The 19,177-nt window shown below is 33.2% G+C and overlaps 1 protein-coding gene across 1 annotated transcript; it reads right to left on the bottom strand.

The window, feature by feature from the left end:
- Positions 1-8,042: 8,042 nt before the first annotated feature.
- LOC121981450 (transcription factor LAF1-like) lies at positions 8,043-16,918 on the bottom strand. The gene is made up of 3 exons (XM_042533975.1): positions 16,672-16,918; positions 16,439-16,568; positions 8,043-8,736 (listed from the first exon to the last, which is right to left on the bottom strand). The coding sequence occupies exons 1-3, from the start codon at positions 16,811-16,813 to the stop codon at positions 8,226-8,228; spliced, it is 783 nt and encodes a 260-aa protein (XP_042389909.1). The 5' UTR covers positions 16,814-16,918; the 3' UTR covers positions 8,043-8,225.
- Between the last annotated feature and the right edge of the window lie 2,259 nt (positions 16,919-19,177).

The raw sequence follows: 19,177 nt of genomic DNA, 5'->3' as shown, positions 1-19,177 counted from the left end.
GAAAACTGAGACGTGGAAAGTCAAATACAAAAGTGCAACCCAGTATGTCACGAGGAACCCTAGGTCATCAAAGACTTTAATGGATCAAACCTAATTTGTTGTCACGCAGTAGGAAATGTGGTTAATTAATGGTCGAGGGATCTTGTGATAGGGTCCCCCCTAGGTTTCGATCACTAGTTACAATACTTCTGAAAGTAGATAATGATTAGAATTGATACGACGTTATAGATGTAAAAGTTGACATCGGATGTCATAGGATGGTCTACCTACATAAATATCCATTGAGGATAGGAAACCAAACATAGATTAGGTGTTTACAATCAATTGGGTGAAACCGAAGTCCTAGAATCACTTCACTCTTCACTCACACCTTTGACTCAGCTCTCTTCTCTATCTCTCCCTCAAACCTCTCTCGACTCTCTCAACTCTCTCAACTTTCATTCTCTTAAGCTTTCTTGTGATCACACACCACCACTTTTGTTTAGATAACTTGCTTTGTGAACTTAGCTAATACTTAATCAATAGTCCCTGTGGATCGATATTTTATTCTAAATGATAAAATCGTGCACTTACGATTTCCCACATCAAATAGTTAACTCATGGAGTCAATTACATGAATTATAGGTTGAGAATGTTTATAAGGCATTTTTAAAAGTTGACTTTTTAGCATCACAATCAACTGAAGGAATACTCAGTTGAATGGAGACAGAATCAAAAGATAATTGGATGATTCTGAAGATTTTGGCTTAAATGTTCATAGATATGATAAGATCAAGGTGATTAGTCGACTAATGGAGTATGAATAGTCGACTGATAATGAAAGTTATAAAAGTTGTTGTCATGTTCACTCATACAACTTTTTTTTTTACTATTATCCTAGTTGCTCTCTAATCTTTTCTCAATGAGTTTATTCCACTTTTTTAAGATCTAAGTGAGAAGACTTGATCTCTATAGATTTAGATTCCCAACAATCTAAAAGGAGGATCAGCGTTAACAAATCCAAGAAATCTAGAATTCATTGCCATCTTAAATCACTATAATGTATTGCTTATTTATATTTGTAGTGATCTGTATTCTTATAAACCTCTATGCCTTAAATTTGTATTTTTATAAAAAACTATTAAAACTATATTTTAAAAGTTTCTCCAACCTCGATTGAGGGTAGAAAGGACAAAAGTAGTGGATATTTCCATGAGAATTTTAGGATATAGGACTAGCAGCCTAGGGGGCTGTGCAGTGACGGATTTATGTAAGGGCTGGATTGTGCTGTAGTCCAGCCCTTTGATAAAATCATTGAAAAATTTGAATTTCACACCTCTATCTCAAAGTCAACTTTGGTCATCTCACATAAGAAGAAGATCTTTCTACCGTACATAACAATAACTAATAAATTTAATTACATAAATATTTTAGACACATATTAATTCACCCTATCAATAATTCTTTCCTTATAAGAAAATTAAAATATATATAAAAAAAAAATTCCGTCTATTAAAAATCCATAGTTAATTTTAAGATAAAAATATTACATTTCTAGTTGGATTAAAAAATTATTTATATATTTATTTTAAAATTAACCAAATTAAATTAATTTCAAATAGAATTTTTATCTCTAATCTTATTTTAAATATGTTATTAATCTACCTCAAATAATATATCAAATATAATTTTAATTTATTTATAAATTGTTTACCGTTCTATTTATAAATTCGTATATAATTTTGTTTAAAATTTAATAAAATATAGAAAATGCTAAGATGATAATGTGCTCGTGTAAAGTAAACTCGGACCCCTTCTATAATATCCTTGACAAACTCAATCAACTCAGAATCAGCCCAGTCCACTTTTAATTCCTGGATCCGTGCCTGGGGCTGTGAATGATGTTAAAAAAAATGGGGTTCTTGCGTTGTATTCCTGTGATTGTGGTGTGTTTTTAATTTGTAGTGTGTAATTTGAATTTTAGTGGATATTCCTACTGTACATGGTTAACCATTGACATCACACTAACCAATAAATTTTTAGTGGATATTCAGTTGGATGAGGACAGAATCAAATGATAGTTGGATGGGATTATGAAGATTTTGGCTTACCAAATGTTCATAGATACGATAAGTTCCTGGTGATTAGTCAGCTAATGGAGTATGAACAGACGACTGATAATGAAAATAATAAAAGTGGTTGTCATTTCACTCAGACAACTTTTCTGATTAATATCCTAGTTTCTCTCTAAACTTTTTCTCAATGAGTTTATTCCATCTTTTTTAAGATCTAAGTGAGAAGTCTCTACATATTTAGATTCATTTTTCGGTCAACAATCTAAAAGGAGGATCAGCGCAATACAAATCCAAGAAATCTAGATTTCATTGCCATCTTAAATCACTATAATTAATGTATTGCTTATTTGTATTGCAGTGATCTGTATTTTTATAAACCTCTATGCCTTAAATTTGTATTATTATAAAAGACTCACCAAAACCAATTCCTACAAAGATGACTAGACTAAAGAAACATCTTGCAACTAAGGAGGTGTTTGGTTTAGAGGAATAGGAGTGGGGAATGGAAATGGAAATCATTGATTGCCATTGTTAATGTTTGGATTATAGGAATAGGAATACAAATAAGGAAATGAATCTTTGAAATTGGATAATGACTCATTCTCATGTACCTCCCCTTCAATTAGTCATTACCCTATTTTCATCAATCAAAATATTTCCTTATTCCAAAAATACCCTTGACCTAAAACTAAAATTTTCTCCCTTAATATCAAATATCAAAATATATTTATTTATTTTTTCTTTCATATCACTTCTCTCTCCTTGTTCTCTCTCATCATATTTTCTCTCTCATCATTTTATCACACACCTTCTCTCTCCTTAATCTCTCCTATCACACTCTTTCCTCTTTTTTCTCATTACACTTTCTCTCTCATCATACTTCCTCTCTCCTCAATCTCTTCCATCATAATCTCTTCCTTCTTTTTTTTTCTCATCATACTTTCTCTCTCCTCAATTTCTCCCATCACACTTTTTTTTTTCTCATCTCACTTTTGCTCTCATCACACTTTCTCTCTCCTCAATCTCTCTTGTCACACTCCCTCCTTTTTTTCCTCAACATACTTTCTCTTTCATCATACTTTCTCCCTCATCATACTTTTTCTCTCCTCAATCTCTCTCATCACACTCACTGTTCTTTTTTCTCATCACACTTTCTTTCTCATCATACTTTCTCTCTCCTCAATCTCTCTCATCACACTCTCTCTCCTCTTTTTTCTCATTACATTTTCTCTCTCTTCATCATCTCCCATCATACTTTCTCTCACATCATATTTTCTCTCTCATCTTCTCTCATCATGCTCTCTCCTATCACACTCTCTTTTCTCATTTTCTCTCATCACACATTCTCTCTCTTCATTCTTTCTCATCACACTTTCCCTCTCATCATTCTCTTTCATCATATTTTTCTCTCACATTCATCTTTCTCTCATATCTAATTTTTTCTATTATTTTCCTTTAAGGGTAAAAAAAAAATTTTGATTTATTCCGATAGAAAATATGCAAGTAACCAAACATTGCTTTTAAGAGTGATATCCATGCTCATACTCATTCTTATTCTCATTCTCATTCCACAATACAATGATTCTCATTCCAATTCCTATTCCTAGGAAAGAACCAAACGCCCCCTAAGTTTGTATTATTATAAAAGGCTAACTATGATATTTGCTAGGGTTAGAAGTTTCTCCATCATAAAAATACATATTTATATCTCAAAGAAAATATGTTCTTGATTTACTAAAGGAAATGGAATGTTAGGTTGTAAATCTGCTAATCTCCCATTGAAGTCAATCATAGATTAAAAGAAAATGTTAAAGAATTGGTCGATATTGATCGATATCAAAGATTAGTTGCGAGACTCATTTATTTTTCTTATTCACAACTTAACATTACATATACAACAAGTATAGTAAGTCAATTTATGCATAGCTCTAAGCTTACACACTTCATGTTGTTTTTCAGATTCTATGATATCTCAAATCTAGTTTTAGGAAATGATAACTCTTCTCAAACATTGCTCATTTGGGGATAGAAAGATGTCCTAATGACAGAAATCTACTTTGAATAAAGTCCCTTCATTGAAAGAAATTTGGTAACATGGAGAAGTACAAAAAAGAAGATGTGGTTGCTAAATCAAGTGTTGAAGCAGATGGCCCAAGTTTGTCAGCTTAAGAGATTGAAGCATGATATTCATCTTCTCTAAAAGGAGTTTGTGCTACTACTTTGTGACAATAAAGTAGCTATTGGTATCACTCATAATCAAGTCTAGTATGATCATACCCAACATATTAAAATTGATTGATTCTTTATGAAAGAAAAGTAGAGGGCTTCAACCTAAGAATCAACTATACAAATTCATGCCCCTGGGCAATAGTGCAGCGGCAGGGCACCTTTTAAGTTTCTCATGCATTTAAAGATTGAGTCTCAGCTCCAAAGAATTAATGGATGAATTTCTCTTAATGGACGGTTGACCTAAGAACACTTGATTAATGAGCCACCTGCTGCGAGCACTTCCTGATTTATTCTGATGGCTAGTGAGAAACTTTCGTGGGACTGGATTGTGTAAGGATCTAGAGTGCTAAACACGCAGAAAGCAAGCGGAAAAGACTAGCTAGATCCTTTCAGAAGATCCATGCGAAGGAAAACTATATACTAAGTTTGTTAAAAGGAGTTATATCTTTACTACGTAAACATGAACTCTCGACAGCAAGGGTCTCAGCACGATCACGTGTCTGTACCTCTTTCGATATCCACACGAACAATCCTTCAGTCTGTCTTACGAACTCACCAAGTGGAGAAGAAAACCAACCAAAGGTTGTGCTAGCAACCACAAGGAAAGTTCAGCCAAGGTGGAAGAAGAAGAAGAAGAAGAGCAAGAATGCAAAAGTCTTTTTATGAAAATGAATCAAAACCCCTTTTGTACTCATTTAATCAAATACCTTAATATCAATTGTCTTAATTGGCATTAATATTTGTTTTCATGCAATGCATGTTCAATTTAAAATTGACCACTCTTCTTCTAATGCATTATCAATTCTAAATTGAACACTCTTCCTTCATGAATTCAAATTCATTAAATCACTCAATGAGTCTAACTCATTAATCCTAATCAATCCGAATTAACTCAATGAGTCTAATTCAAATTGGACTCAATCCAATAATTGGATCCAATTGAGTCTAACTCAATGAGTCCAATTTGAATTAGACTTAATCCAATGATCCATCATATGAACTCATCTCTAAATCAACTTATTCTTTGTGTGTGACCCAATAGGTTCTCGTAATGTTGGCAATATCTCTAAAACTATTTTAGATACATAAACAATGAGTGACATCTAGCAAGGCATCATTACTATCCAAGTAACGAGAATGTCGAGATCTGACCTAACCTTTCCGTGTCTATTATCATGTATGGCTCAATCCTTCTATCCTTGATATCTAGATTGATCAATGAGGCATAGACCGTGTCGTCCTCTTATCAATCTTTGTATTTTTTTGATCTCTAAGTAGACACACTTAATCAAATAAGTTCAATATCACATATTAACTCATTTAAGCAGGGTCATGCATTCTTATATCCTACTAATCAAGGGGCCCCAGATATCGCTTCCATCATATGGAAGGAATAGATTCCATCTACATCACTCACATCCCTCGACATAACTTATTGCATACCCAGTGATCGACTTTATACTCCACCTTGTTACAGGTAACGTTTGCTGATACCAACATACACAACTCTTTATGTAGGGAACCATAGTGACTTCAGGTCTAAGGATCATTCATACTAATAGTCACTATGAGAATATTTATAACACTCATATAACGATCCATGAAACATCTCATGGAGGGTCATTCAGTACATATTTTTTAATATATACTCATGTGTCAACTTGATATCTCATATCCATGACTTGTGAGATTAAGTCATCTGTTAACCTACATGCTAGTTTAAACGCATTAATATTGTCTTTGTATATTAATGTTTGACTAGGAATAGTTAAGAGCAGCATTATATATCTTACTATTTTATTAAAAATCTCCCCCCTTTACTAACTAATTTTGGTGAAGCCTAAAATAAATTTACGTTAATGTCCTTTTTTCTATTCACACTAAAAATAATTCCAAAGTTTATTAGTAATTCTACAAGTGAAACAATCAATAATCTAAAGTTCGAGACTTAGCAACGACGTAATATTATAAATTTTTTTCATCATTAATTTTCCCTGGTTATTTTATATAAAAAAAATATAGTTCTCTTTAGTCCCACATCTTAGAATTGACAACATTATGATCAAAGAAACTTCTATAAATATTTTAGGTTGACGATGTTAAAAAAATATACTTTTCTTAGTTTTTTTACTAAGATAAGTATAATATTAAATTAAAATATTTTTTTGCATAGGGAAGCCCGTTACAGTAGTTTGTTCACTATTGCATGGGTCGGATAAATCTTACCCAAATAATTAATTCTTGGTTATGAACGTAAGGGTGACACTAGAAAATCTAAACAATTCAGATTTTCAAAGACCCAAATAATTTATATATTATTATATTATTTATATATTATTATATTACACACGCAATGCGTGTGTAGTATTCATAATATCTCACTATCAATTCAACCAATTGATATGTTATAGACTAGAACCTCCTACTCTATGACATTATTATACTTATTCATTTTTCATTGAATTGAAATAAATATAATAATCAACTTTGTCTTTTATTAATAAGTGAAATAATAAAAAGTGTCTTTGTCAATCATTTCATAACTGATACTAGGCTAATACTAATAGATTGGTCATCTCTAAAATTAGTTAACGTAAGTTGGATATCTAATGTCAATTAAAAAAATATACAAATTCATGAAATATATACATTAATTGAGGGATTATATAATAGATTACTTCATTCCTATGCATACAAGATGAGTATGGTAGATATATATACATAATCTTGATGGGACAAGGCTATACATATTTTATCTATTATTTTCTATTTAGTTGTCTAGTAGGAATATTTCTATATTTTTTTTATCTCAAGTTTATTATAAATATGAGTTAACTATTATAGAGATAATAAATGTGCTATTTTTTCTGAACCCGTTTTTGTCTAATTCTATGTATTCATTCGAGATATCCTTCTGGGATGGTACGATCTGGTGGTTGAGATATAAAGTGTTGTCATATGAAATCTTAAGATCAAAACTCGGTATATTTGAGCATGTCTTCCCGCATGTCTTGTCCGTTTGCACTAATAATTAGTAGTCATCTGTAATTTACCTCTTCCGTATTGGTCTAGGAATAGATTGACGGGGGCACCTGAGACGAGCAAATTGCCTATACGACATGTATTCATTCGAGATGTTTAACAAAATAATATCTACTGATAGTTACCCTGTTTGCAAAGTAATACTCATGATTCAAAAATAGTCACGAGCACCACACTTTTGTGCACTAAAACTCATCATCAAACACAAACAGTAAACTCATGATTACCAACCTTAGTTGATCAGGCTAAGTAGTTAGAACAAGTCGGATGATCCAAAGGATTTTAAACTAGCCAAATGGATTTATCAAGTTTGTGTGCCAGTTGGTTTTGTCCTACTAGATGACCAAGCGTGCTGGTTAGGCAAGGCGAGCAAATCAAGTGAAGCAAGTCAATTGAGTTGGGTGGGTTGGGCGGTCCGATTTGGCAGAATGTGTCAATCGGGTCAAGTGAGCAAGTTGATTAGACTGGTTGAACTATTTAAGCTGGATGGGGCAATTAGGCCTGTCGAGCTACTTAAGTTGAATGGGATGATGCCAGACAGACCACGCGTGCGTGCATGATGGTCAAGTCGAGAAGGATAAATCTACATATCATTTTCTTTATCTCTTTATTTTTTTTATCCACTAAATACAAAAATACACAATATCTACCCATTCTTTTTTTTAATATATTAATGCATCCATCTAATTTTCCATTCATTCGGATAAACATATCCAAAAGAAGATAGAAAAACGTAAACTGTTTCCACAGCCAATAAGCCAGTGTAAGAATTATCATTGGATATATAGACATATTTACTACAGATAACTGTGTAGCGTTCACCATTGGCCAAAGAACATGTTAATTGTAATCCAACTCAAGATTATTGTAAATTTCAATTGACGAATAAAATATCATCACTTATGGAATCTGATCCATTGGCTCAGACTCCTGCTGCAGCTGAATATCTCTAAAGATGCTTGTATCATCAAATTCCTGAAAGATTTCATCATAATAAACATTTTCAAATTTTATGAGTCCAGGATTAAGGATCTCACAGTCACGAATTGAGATGGAGTTTTGCAATTGACGATTCTTTTCTCCCTCAGCAGTGTCACTGAATATGGGGAACCAATCTGCAAATAGAACTTTAGGAAAGGATGGCTGATGGCAGGGCAAAAGGTTTGAACCTGCACAGAAGGATTGCAGGGATTTTGTCTCTGATGATCCTGAAAGTGAGATTTGCCTGTTGTTCACTGCTGACAATTGTTCGAGTTTTGGGGTTTTTATATGTGAGATAACAGGTTTGTTTAATAAGGCATGGGAAGTTGATCCATCAACTTTAACATCTTTCCTTTTGAGATAGGTGTTCCAGTGGTTCTTTATTTCATTGTCAGTTCTTCCTGGTAGATTCAGAGCTATCCGAGACCACCTGTTAAACAAATTCCATATGGCACTAAGAATTAATTTGTACAATAATTAAGATCCTTAAATCCTTTGTCTAGTTTGACGATCATTTGTGTAAGTCCAACATATATCTTCATGAATATGAATATGCATACGTAAATTAAGTTATTACATATTCCTTAATGCCCAAGATTTTGAATTAGATGATTTTCACAATACTTAAAAATCATACCTGGCTCGATAACCTTCAAGTATGAAGAAACTAGAACCCCTTATACCATTGTGTTTCTCCCTCTTGACCTTTCTACTTTCATAGCCTCTTTAATGGAGCAAAGGTATATATATAGGGTAGAGGGACTACATAGCCTCTTTTATTACATTCAATTGTCTCTTAATTCCATTCATTCATTCTCATAATGCATGAATATGAGAATGATCTTTCATCTTCCTATGCATTTATTTGCATGAATGCGAAGAGAATTGTCTCTTCATTGACCAATATAAATGTAGTCACTAATCATAATTGTGACTATTTAATCATGCTATTTAATTACAATAAAATCAAAGAACATGAACCATCATACATGTGTGCCATTAATAAGAAATAAAATATTATTTCTAACATTCTCCCACTTGGCACATATGACTTTATACACTTCAATGCATAAAACATAAATTGGTCAATCATAAATCATCATTAAGCAAAAACTAGTAAGGATCATGACGGTTGTACATCATTAATTCAACATACTTCCTTCCATGTATCACAATATTAATTCTATACTTAACATGAACTAAAATAAGACATAACATAGTGGTCCATCCATAATATTCTTATTAGAGAAAAATCCTATTAATAATTGCATAATTCATTCATATATATACACTAACATAAAAAATAGGATGCATTAATGTATCAGAAATAACATTCAAAAAGCTCATAGAGTTAAATACAAAAGAGCATAAACTTAATTATAGAGTCATTAGCAATTTTTCATAATGCCCATTCTTATGGCATGTTCATTAAATGTCTTTGGTAGCAATCCTTTAGTTAATGGACCCGCAATCATAAGGTTGGTGCTAATGTGCTCAATCGACACTCTTTGTTTCTGAACTTCTTCTTTAATGGCAAAGTATTTTATTTCCATGTGTTTAGAACCTTTTGAATACTTGTCGTTCTTAGAAAAGAAGACTGCTACGGCATTATCACAATAATTTTCAACGGCTTGGCAATATTATAGACTATTCCAAGTCCTAAAATAAAGTTCCGCAACCATAATCTATGAATAGTGGCCTTAAAGCATGCGACAAACTCAACTTCCACAATTGAAGCAGCAATGATTGACTGCTCCATGCTCTTCCATGAAATTTCTCCTCTAGCTAATAGGAACAAATAACCAAATGTGGATTTTCTAGAATCCAAGCATCCAGTAAAATCTGAATGTGAGTATCCTATCACTTTAAGATGATCAGAACTCCTATAAGTGAGCATGTATTCTTTTGTCCTTTGTAAATATCACAAAACTTTCTTTATAGCTTTCTAATGATCCAATCCTGGATTATTTTGATACATGCCCAACATTCCAATAGCAAAATTGATGTCTAGTCTGCTACAGGTTTGAGCATACATTAAGCTTCCAACGATAGATGAATAAGAAATTTGTTCCATTTGTTTGCATCCCAATTCATTCTTTGGGCATTACATAAGGTTCAATTTATCACCTTTCTGAATTAGTATAATACTTGAAGAACATTTCTTCATCCTAAATCTCTCTAGAACTTTAGTGATATATGATTTTTGAGACAACCCTAACATTCCTTGTGATCTATCACAGAATATTTCAATTCCTATCACATAGGATGCCTCACCCATATCCTTCAGTTCAAAGTTCTCTGAGAGAAATTTTTTGGTCTCATGTAATAAACCAAGATCATTAACAGCAAACAAGATATCATCAACATATAGAATTAGAAAAATAAACTTACTCCCACTTACCTTTAGATATATACACTGATCTATGGTGTTTTCCTTAAATCCAAAGGAAACTATAGTATCATTGAACTTAAGACACCATTGTCGAGAAGCTTGTTTAAGTTCGTATATTGACTTCTTAAGCTTACACACCATGTGTCCTTTTCTGTCAATTGAAAAATCCTAAGGTTAGTCCATATAAACCACTTCATCTAAATCTCCATTCAAAAAGGCGGTTTTCACATCAATTTGATGTAGCTCTAAATCATAATGAGCTACCATTGCCATAATAATTCTTAGTGAGTCCTTTTTTGAGACAGGAGAAAAAGTCTCTTTATAGTCAACACCATATTTTTGAGTAAAATCTTTGGCAACAAGTCTAGCCTTGTATCACTTGATATTGACATTAGAGTCATGTTTGGTCTTAAAGACCCATTTAAATCCAACTGTCTTTAACCTTTCAGCTAATTCAACAAGATCCCAAATTTTATTGTGATCCATTGATTTAAACTCTTCAATCATGGAGTCAAACCACTTGGAAGAATTGACAATTTCCATAGCTTGTGAAAATAAAACTGGATCTTCATCAATACTTAAGTCAAATTCTGACTCTTGTAGATAAACCATATAATCATGCAGAATAGTTGATCTTCTTTTCCTTGCAGACCTTCTTAATGCTATTGTTTATGGTTCATCAATATTAGGTTCATTGTGAACAACATCATGGAGTATTTGATCATTCATTTGTTGTTCTTGTAGGTGTCAAAATGTTCAACAACCATAGGAACAACAACTTGAGAAGAAGTAATGGGCAAAGGTATTTGTACCTTAACTGTTGGGGTTCAATCAAAGTCTCATATTGGAAAGATTCGGTAAAGATCATGGGTTTAAAAGGATGTAGGATATCTCCATTGGCATGAGGCCTTTCAGAGAGAGCCCAAGAGCAAAGCCATGAGGGTCTAGGCCCAGAGTGGACAATATCATGTCATTGTAGAGATATGTGGATATTCTTTGGACACAACAAATGGTATCAGAGCCAAGTTCTAAACCAGATGTCATGTGGAGCGGCCTTGAACAAAGTTGAGGGTGGGCCCAGAGTAGGTCAAGGTGACCAGATGCTCGCAGGGAGGTCCGGAGTAGGTCAGATGACTGGATGCTTGCGAGGAGGCCTGGAGCAGGTCAGGGTGACCTGATACTTACGGGGTGGCGAGTAGGTCAGGGTGACTGGATATTCGCAGGGAGACCCAAAGCAGGTCAAGGTGACCGAATGCTCGCGGAGAGGCCCAGAGTAGGTCAAGGTGACTGGATACTTACGAGGATGTCCGGAGTAGGTCAGGGTGACTGAATACTCGCGGGGAGTCTCGAAGTAGGTCAGGGTGACTGGATGTTCGTGAGGAACCTGAAGTAGGTCAAGGTGATCAGATGTTTGCGGGGAGGCCTGGAACAGGTCAGGGAGATCGGATACTTGCGGGGAGGCAAGTAGGTCAGGGTGACCGGATGCTCACAGGGAGGCCCGAAGCAGGTCAGGGTGACCGGATGCTCGCGGATAGGCCGGAAGCAGGTCAAGATTGACCGGATCCAACTACTTGCGAGGAGACCCGGAATAGGTCAGGGTGACTGAATGCTCATCGGGGGGGCAGACCATGAGAGTAATGGTGGTCTTTCGTTTGAGCGGAGGATTGTTGGGGTTCAATTAAAGTCCCACATTGAAAAGATTTGATAAAAATCATGGGTTTAAAAGGATGCAGGATATCTCCATTGGTATAAGGCCTTTTGAGGAGAGCCCAAGAGAAAAGTCATGAGGGCCTAGACTCAGAGTGGACAATATCAAATCATTGTAGAGATATGTGGACATCCTTTGAACACAACACTAACTTCTTGATTTTTCATATCACGTGGTTTAACACTCCCACTAGTTTCACCATTCTCAATGAACCTAACATTCCTAGTTTCAATAATTTTCGTAGAATAATTAGGACAATAAAATCTATACCTTTTAGACTTTTCTGGATAACCAATGAAAAATCCACTGATTATTCTTAAGTCCAGTTTCTTTTCATATGGATTATAAATTCTTACTTCCGTCGGGCAACCCCAAATATGCAGGTACCTTAAACTAAGTTTCCTTCCAGTCCACAGTTCAAAAGGAGATTTTGGAACTACCTTACTAGGAACCCTATTTAACAAGTACATAGCGGTTTTCAGAGCATACATCCACAAGGATAAGAGTAAAGGAGAATAACTTAACATACTCTTAACCATATCCATTAGAGTATGATTATGCCTTTCTGTAACACCATTTTGTTGTGGTTTCCCAGGCATTGTGTATTGAGCACAAATGTCATGTTTTTCTAAATATTTAGCGAATGGACTAGTGCACTGTCCGAAGTTATCATACTTACCATAATATTCACCACCCGTATCAAATCTAATAATCTTCACCTTTTTGTCTAATTGTCTCTTAACCTCATTAATAAATACCTCTAAGATATTAGATTTTTCATGCAACAAATAGACATAACCATAACATGAATAATCATCGACAAAGGTCATGAAATATTTGCCTCCACCAAGAGATGGAACATCAAAAGGTCCACATATATCGGTGTGTATAATTTCTAAAAGTTGTGTACTTCTTGTAGCTATTTTCTTAATTGAGTATTTTGTATGTTTCCTCCTAATATAATCCACACAGATATCAAAATCAGTAAAATCTAATTCATGAAGGATTTCATTCTTTACTAATCTTTGTAATCATTCTTTGGATATATGACCCAAATGTTTATGCCACAAGTAAGCTCAGCTTTCATCCACTAGATCATGTTTGTTCCAACATTATGATGCAAGATCAATAGAGTCTCAGCAAACAAATTATTAAGCTTTCATTTGTATAAGCCATCACAAAGAACATCAGAGTCAATAGAGTGATCATTCTTAAACAACCTGAAATACCCATTTTTAAGCTTAAATGAGTGTCCAACTGTATCAAGTTTTGATAAAGAAATTAAATTTCTACTAACAGAAAGAACATAAAGAGTTTAAAAAATATCTAAATGATATCCATCAAAAGATAAGTTCCAACAGCTTTAACCGATGCTTTAACTCGATTTCCCATAAAGACACTTTTCATTTGGCTTTATGGTTTGGATCATAAGGAATCCCTATATCGTATTTAAAACATGAGGAGTATTGCCAGAATCAATCCACCATGTATTATTAGGAACTTCTGCCAAATTTGATTCAAAACATATAAAAGCATTGGGCTTACCTTTCTTTTCGAACCAAGCCTTTTATTTTTGGCAATCTTTTTGAAAGTGTCCAGGCTTGTGACAAAAATGACACTTATCATTCTTTTGTCCCTTCTTTTGATTTTGGACAGATGACACATTTAACTTTAAGTATCCATTATTGTCCTTTGTATTTTTCTTTCCCGACTTCTTTCTGGTATTAGGATGACTCATGAAATTGATTGAGTGAACTCCTTGTTTCTTAATTCTTGCTTCCTTTTGAATAAGCATACTTTGCAATTCTGTCACATTCCATTTATCCTTTATAGTATTATAATTGATTTGGAATAGACCATACTCAGAAGGCAATGAGTTTATAATAAATTGCACAAGGAAACTCTCACTCAATTTCATTCCCGTGGAATTCAGTCTTGCTGCAGTATTCATCATCTGAGTGATATGATCATTCATGGTACGAGAGACATCAAACTCCATGATGGTCAACATACCCATTAATGTCCCACAAAGTGACTTATCAACAAACTCAAATTGAGATAAATTTTCTACAAAGTTCATAAATTACTTAGCATCATCAATTTTAGAGATTGTTGGCTTAATTATGTTTGTTGCAGTCATTCGTATAAACATCAAGCTAAGTCTATTTGATCTTTCCCAAGCTTTATGGAAAGATACTTGTTCAGTGCTGCTAGTATTAGTAAGTGCAACAGGCTTATCTATAAGAAGTGTCAAATCAAGATCCAAAGCACCTAAATGGAACTGGATTTGTTCACTCCATTCAGAAAAATTAAGCCCATTGAACTTCGTAATAGATGAGGCTTGCGAATAAAGAGCAACAGTTGTTGATGCTGCAAAATTATATAAAATGCTCATACTTCAATGCTTTGATTCATAAATCATAATATAAAATTTAGATAATATTTATATGAACTTTAAATGCATATTGAAGTTCTCCTTTGGGTGATACTACAATACACACACATAATTGATGCTTTAATAAAATTTCATATAATAGGTAATTATATATGCTCTAATCAAACATGTTTATTATCTTTGGATATACTAAACATATCTAATAAAACATAGAAATTAACCACAATTATATCCATGATCATAAAATAAAGTAATCAACCTTTAGGTGATTCTTAATTATTTTATAATTATTGAACTTTAAATTATTCATGATAAAAGTTAAGTAATTTCATCATATCATCTTATAGCATCACCTACTCATGAATAATTTAACATTATTTAATTAATGTCTAAAAACCTTTTAATTTGGCCACTTTGGTGACTAACAAATTATGCATAATATAGACATTAAATTAAATAATAATGACAATAATCATTTAAAAGTTCATATTTGTTTAATTTTAACTTTATGATTCATTAAACATAAAACATGAGTAAACATTATAATCATGTGCATAGAGATCTAAATATAATCAAACTCAAAGGAAGAAAACATTCATAACTCACATATTAAATAAATATGTGATGATCATAATCATTTATTTATAATGAATGAATATATTAGAAAGTATATAAAGATCTAATTAAACATAATAAGTGTAACATGCTTAATACATTATGTACATTAGAAAGTTGAGATATCAAAACATACATAACTTTTAATCTCAAATTCTTTTTGCATAATTACTCGACATGTGCTATCATATAAGTTTTCTCAATTAAAGTTATTATACATGTCAAGAACATTCATAATTACATGTTCATATTTGTACATGTAAATCACAGTGGAAGAAAATATAAAATATTTTTCACACAGAATTGATCAAGAGAGAAAAATAATCTTTAATGGAAAATCATAAGTTCTTAACTTGTGCTCTGATACCACATGTAAGCCTAACATATATCTTCATGAATGTGAATCTGCATATGTAAATTAAGTTATTGCATATTCCTTAATGCCCAAGATTTTGAACTAGATAATTTTCACAATACTTAAAAAAACATACCTTGGCTTATGATGACCTTCAAGTATAAAGAAATTAGAATCCCTTAGACAATTGTGTTTCTCCCTCTTGACCTCTCTACTTTCATAGCCTCTTTGATAGAGCAAAGTCTATATATAGGGTAGAGGGATGGACCATTGTGTGACCTTTCATCTACACATTCCATCAATGTGTACATTCAATTGTCTCTTAATTTCATTCATTCATTCTCATAATGCATGAAAATGATAATGATCTTTCATCTTCCTTTACATTTATTTGCATGAATACGAAGAGAATTGTCTCTTCATTGATCAATAGGAATGTAACTACTAATCATAATTGTGGCTATTTAATCATGCTATTTAATTATAATAAAATCAAAGAACATGAATCATCATACATGTGTGTCATTAATAAGAAATAAAATATTCTTTCTAACAATTTGAACATATTCTCATATATTTTCCTTTTTGTTCAAGAACGGAAGCACGCGTGGATTCTAAGATAACGAGAAGAAAAAAAGACAACATCAACCATGAGTGAGATTCTTACTTGTTCCCAAATTTTGCATGGAGCTTCTCAAGAATTGCTTCCTCCTCGAGTGTGAAAGCAGTGTGTTTTAGTCCTGGCCTCAGATAATTGATCCATCTTAATCGACAGCTCTTGCCATTTCGTTTCAAGCCTTGAAAATAAATAGTCATACACATTCAACCAAGTGAATAATGTGTTTCATGATACTTCGCAGTTGCAATTATCAATAAGCAGCATTCTCAATAATTGCTCACCAGCTTTGGCAGGAATAGATCTCCAGCTGCCATGGCTATTATTGAGGATGTAGTTGCTCAGCCTTTTGTCTTCGTCCGGCGACCATAAGCCTCTCTTTTGCTGCCTCAACTTTGGCTTTTCCGACGTCTTGCTCCCCATCATTACAAAAACTTCACAGGCTTCTTCTACCTACCACTTGATTATGCTTCTGTATTCAGAAATTAGAATCTCGATGAGAGAGCACTGCTCTAGCAAATCTGTGGCCAAAATAGCTGACACAAGTCCTAGATTTAAGCTTCTGATCACAACTTAAAACATGTCTAGGAAAATTCATTAAAATAATTAAAAATGAAAAAATCTTGATTCAGAATGGATCAACACTTGGATTTCGTTTGGTCAATGATTTAATGGTTAGAAAAAAGTACCGAGGATATATTCTTAAATCAATACAATACTTAACAAAGCTCATACAAGAAAAAAAAGCAAAAGTTTTGAACCACATATAATAATGCTTATACTAGAAGAATGATAAGAATTCATATTTAAAGCTTGGCGTGCTCTTTTGATAGGGAGATTATATTGATTATCCATTTGGTTCATATTTGTTTTTATTTATCAACATCCTTCTAATACAATTTTTATTATACATGATAAGGACTGAAATTAACCTTGCTAAGTTTATTTATATTTAATATCATAAATAGGAATTCCCATATTAAAATACAACTTCTTTTTGCAATTATGTAGCTTATTTAGTCAGGTATTTCATTATTTTGATTATTTTTTAAACATATCATGTCATGTATACCATATCTGCCATTCATTTCTAATAAATTGAAAATAGATCAAAACAGCTTTAATAATTATGTATATTAAGCAAGGATGATAATGATAATAATAATAATTTTTTTAATACACTTACAAACCCATTTATGTTACTAAAAAATAGCAATATATTTGGTAGCCTCAATTTTTTTACACTAAATATACTTGGATGAGTAACAAGTAACAATAACAACAACAAAGTATTATCCCATTAAATGAGATAGGTTATTGACTTTTAACAACAAACTATATAAAATTGTTTATCATGTTTCTTATAGTTGAATTTGCCCAAGTGTGTAATCTGAGTCTAATCTATAATAGTATCTATACTTTCCTATGACTTGCATAGCAAAAACAAACAACTCATGGCTACCCAACTAAAAAAAAAAATCCCCAAAAAAGGATCAAATGAATTTACCCATTAGAGTACATGTTTTCGAGAGTCAAAGCTTCATCTGTGTGAAGAAAGAAGTTACTATTATAGACAGAGTGATGCTTGGAAGAATCTATAAATTGCATATTAAATTATAAGTGACTCTTCTCAACTTATTCTAATATTTATATAGATTAATTCACAACTTTTTATCGCATTGCATCAATAGGGTTGCACCTGTAAAAATTATCTCAAGCCATTAGTTCGCTTGGATAGTCCGACTTGCACTATGTTTAAAATACTAATTCACCTTGAGAATAGGTTCTTTATTGAGTTCCACCACATGAGCTTAGATTGACTTGTTGGGAGTACAACACGCACACATAGTTTTAGGATGATATGTTGTGATGAAAAGGGGATGAATAAATGCTAACATTAGAAGGGGAGTCTTGGTGCAATGATAAGATCACAGATTCGAGTCATAAAAACAACCTCTTGCAATGTAGGAAAATTCTGTGGATAATATAATTGACCTAATGTGGTCTGACAACCCTTCCTCGAGACCTTACATTGGTAGAAGTTTCATACACTGGGCTACTCTTTTTTTCTTTTTCTTTTGTAAAATCTTAGGATATTCATCTTGCTACAGATTAGTAAGTTATGCCTAAGTGGCTCTTCTATAGTTAACAATCTTACTAGTGGATACCAAAGCATGACTAATAACAACTATTTTGACGTATTATTGTAGCTCTTATACTTGATATTTTAATCTTCTTGTATGCTTAAATATTGATCTATACTATATTTTATGAGCAAATGGTTATTTGGAGCTTCACTGCAATTTATCTATATTTAGAGCATTATTTATTAATATTTTAACTTTATCGGGTAGGGGATCAAAGGAGAGCTAAATCAAAGTCAAAAGAGGAGCCGGAGTTCACCACAGAAGTCAACACAGCCTAGTCATGTCCCATTCTATGCTCCCAAAAACTTGACTGAAAGCTCAACATAGAATCCAACACAGCCTAGTCGTGGTTCCTAGCACAGTCATGCCGCGGAATGGTTCATTGGGACCTATAAAAGCCAATTCCACATCTAGAGCTTGGGGAGTCTTCTTCTTCCTCCTTCTCCACCTCCATTGCCCTCCTTCATCCAAACTCTCATCCCGGTTAGGAGAGGCACTTCCATCCATCTCCAACAGTCATCTCCACATCCATCTCACCCTAATTGGGAAGGGTTTCCTTATAAGGGAACACATAGCTTGAGGAGGAGAAGAGGGTGTGGCGGTTGTCCACCCTCTTAGCTTCCAAGAGTTCATCTCCGATCAA

This window comes from Zingiber officinale, chromosome 5A, assembly GCF_018446385.1.
Source record: "Zingiber officinale cultivar Zhangliang chromosome 5A, Zo_v1.1, whole genome shotgun sequence".
Taxonomy (NCBI): Eukaryota; Viridiplantae; Streptophyta; class Magnoliopsida; order Zingiberales; family Zingiberaceae; genus Zingiber; species Zingiber officinale.
Note: the sequence above shows the minus strand (reverse complement) of the source record. Positions and strands in the feature narration are given on the sequence as shown.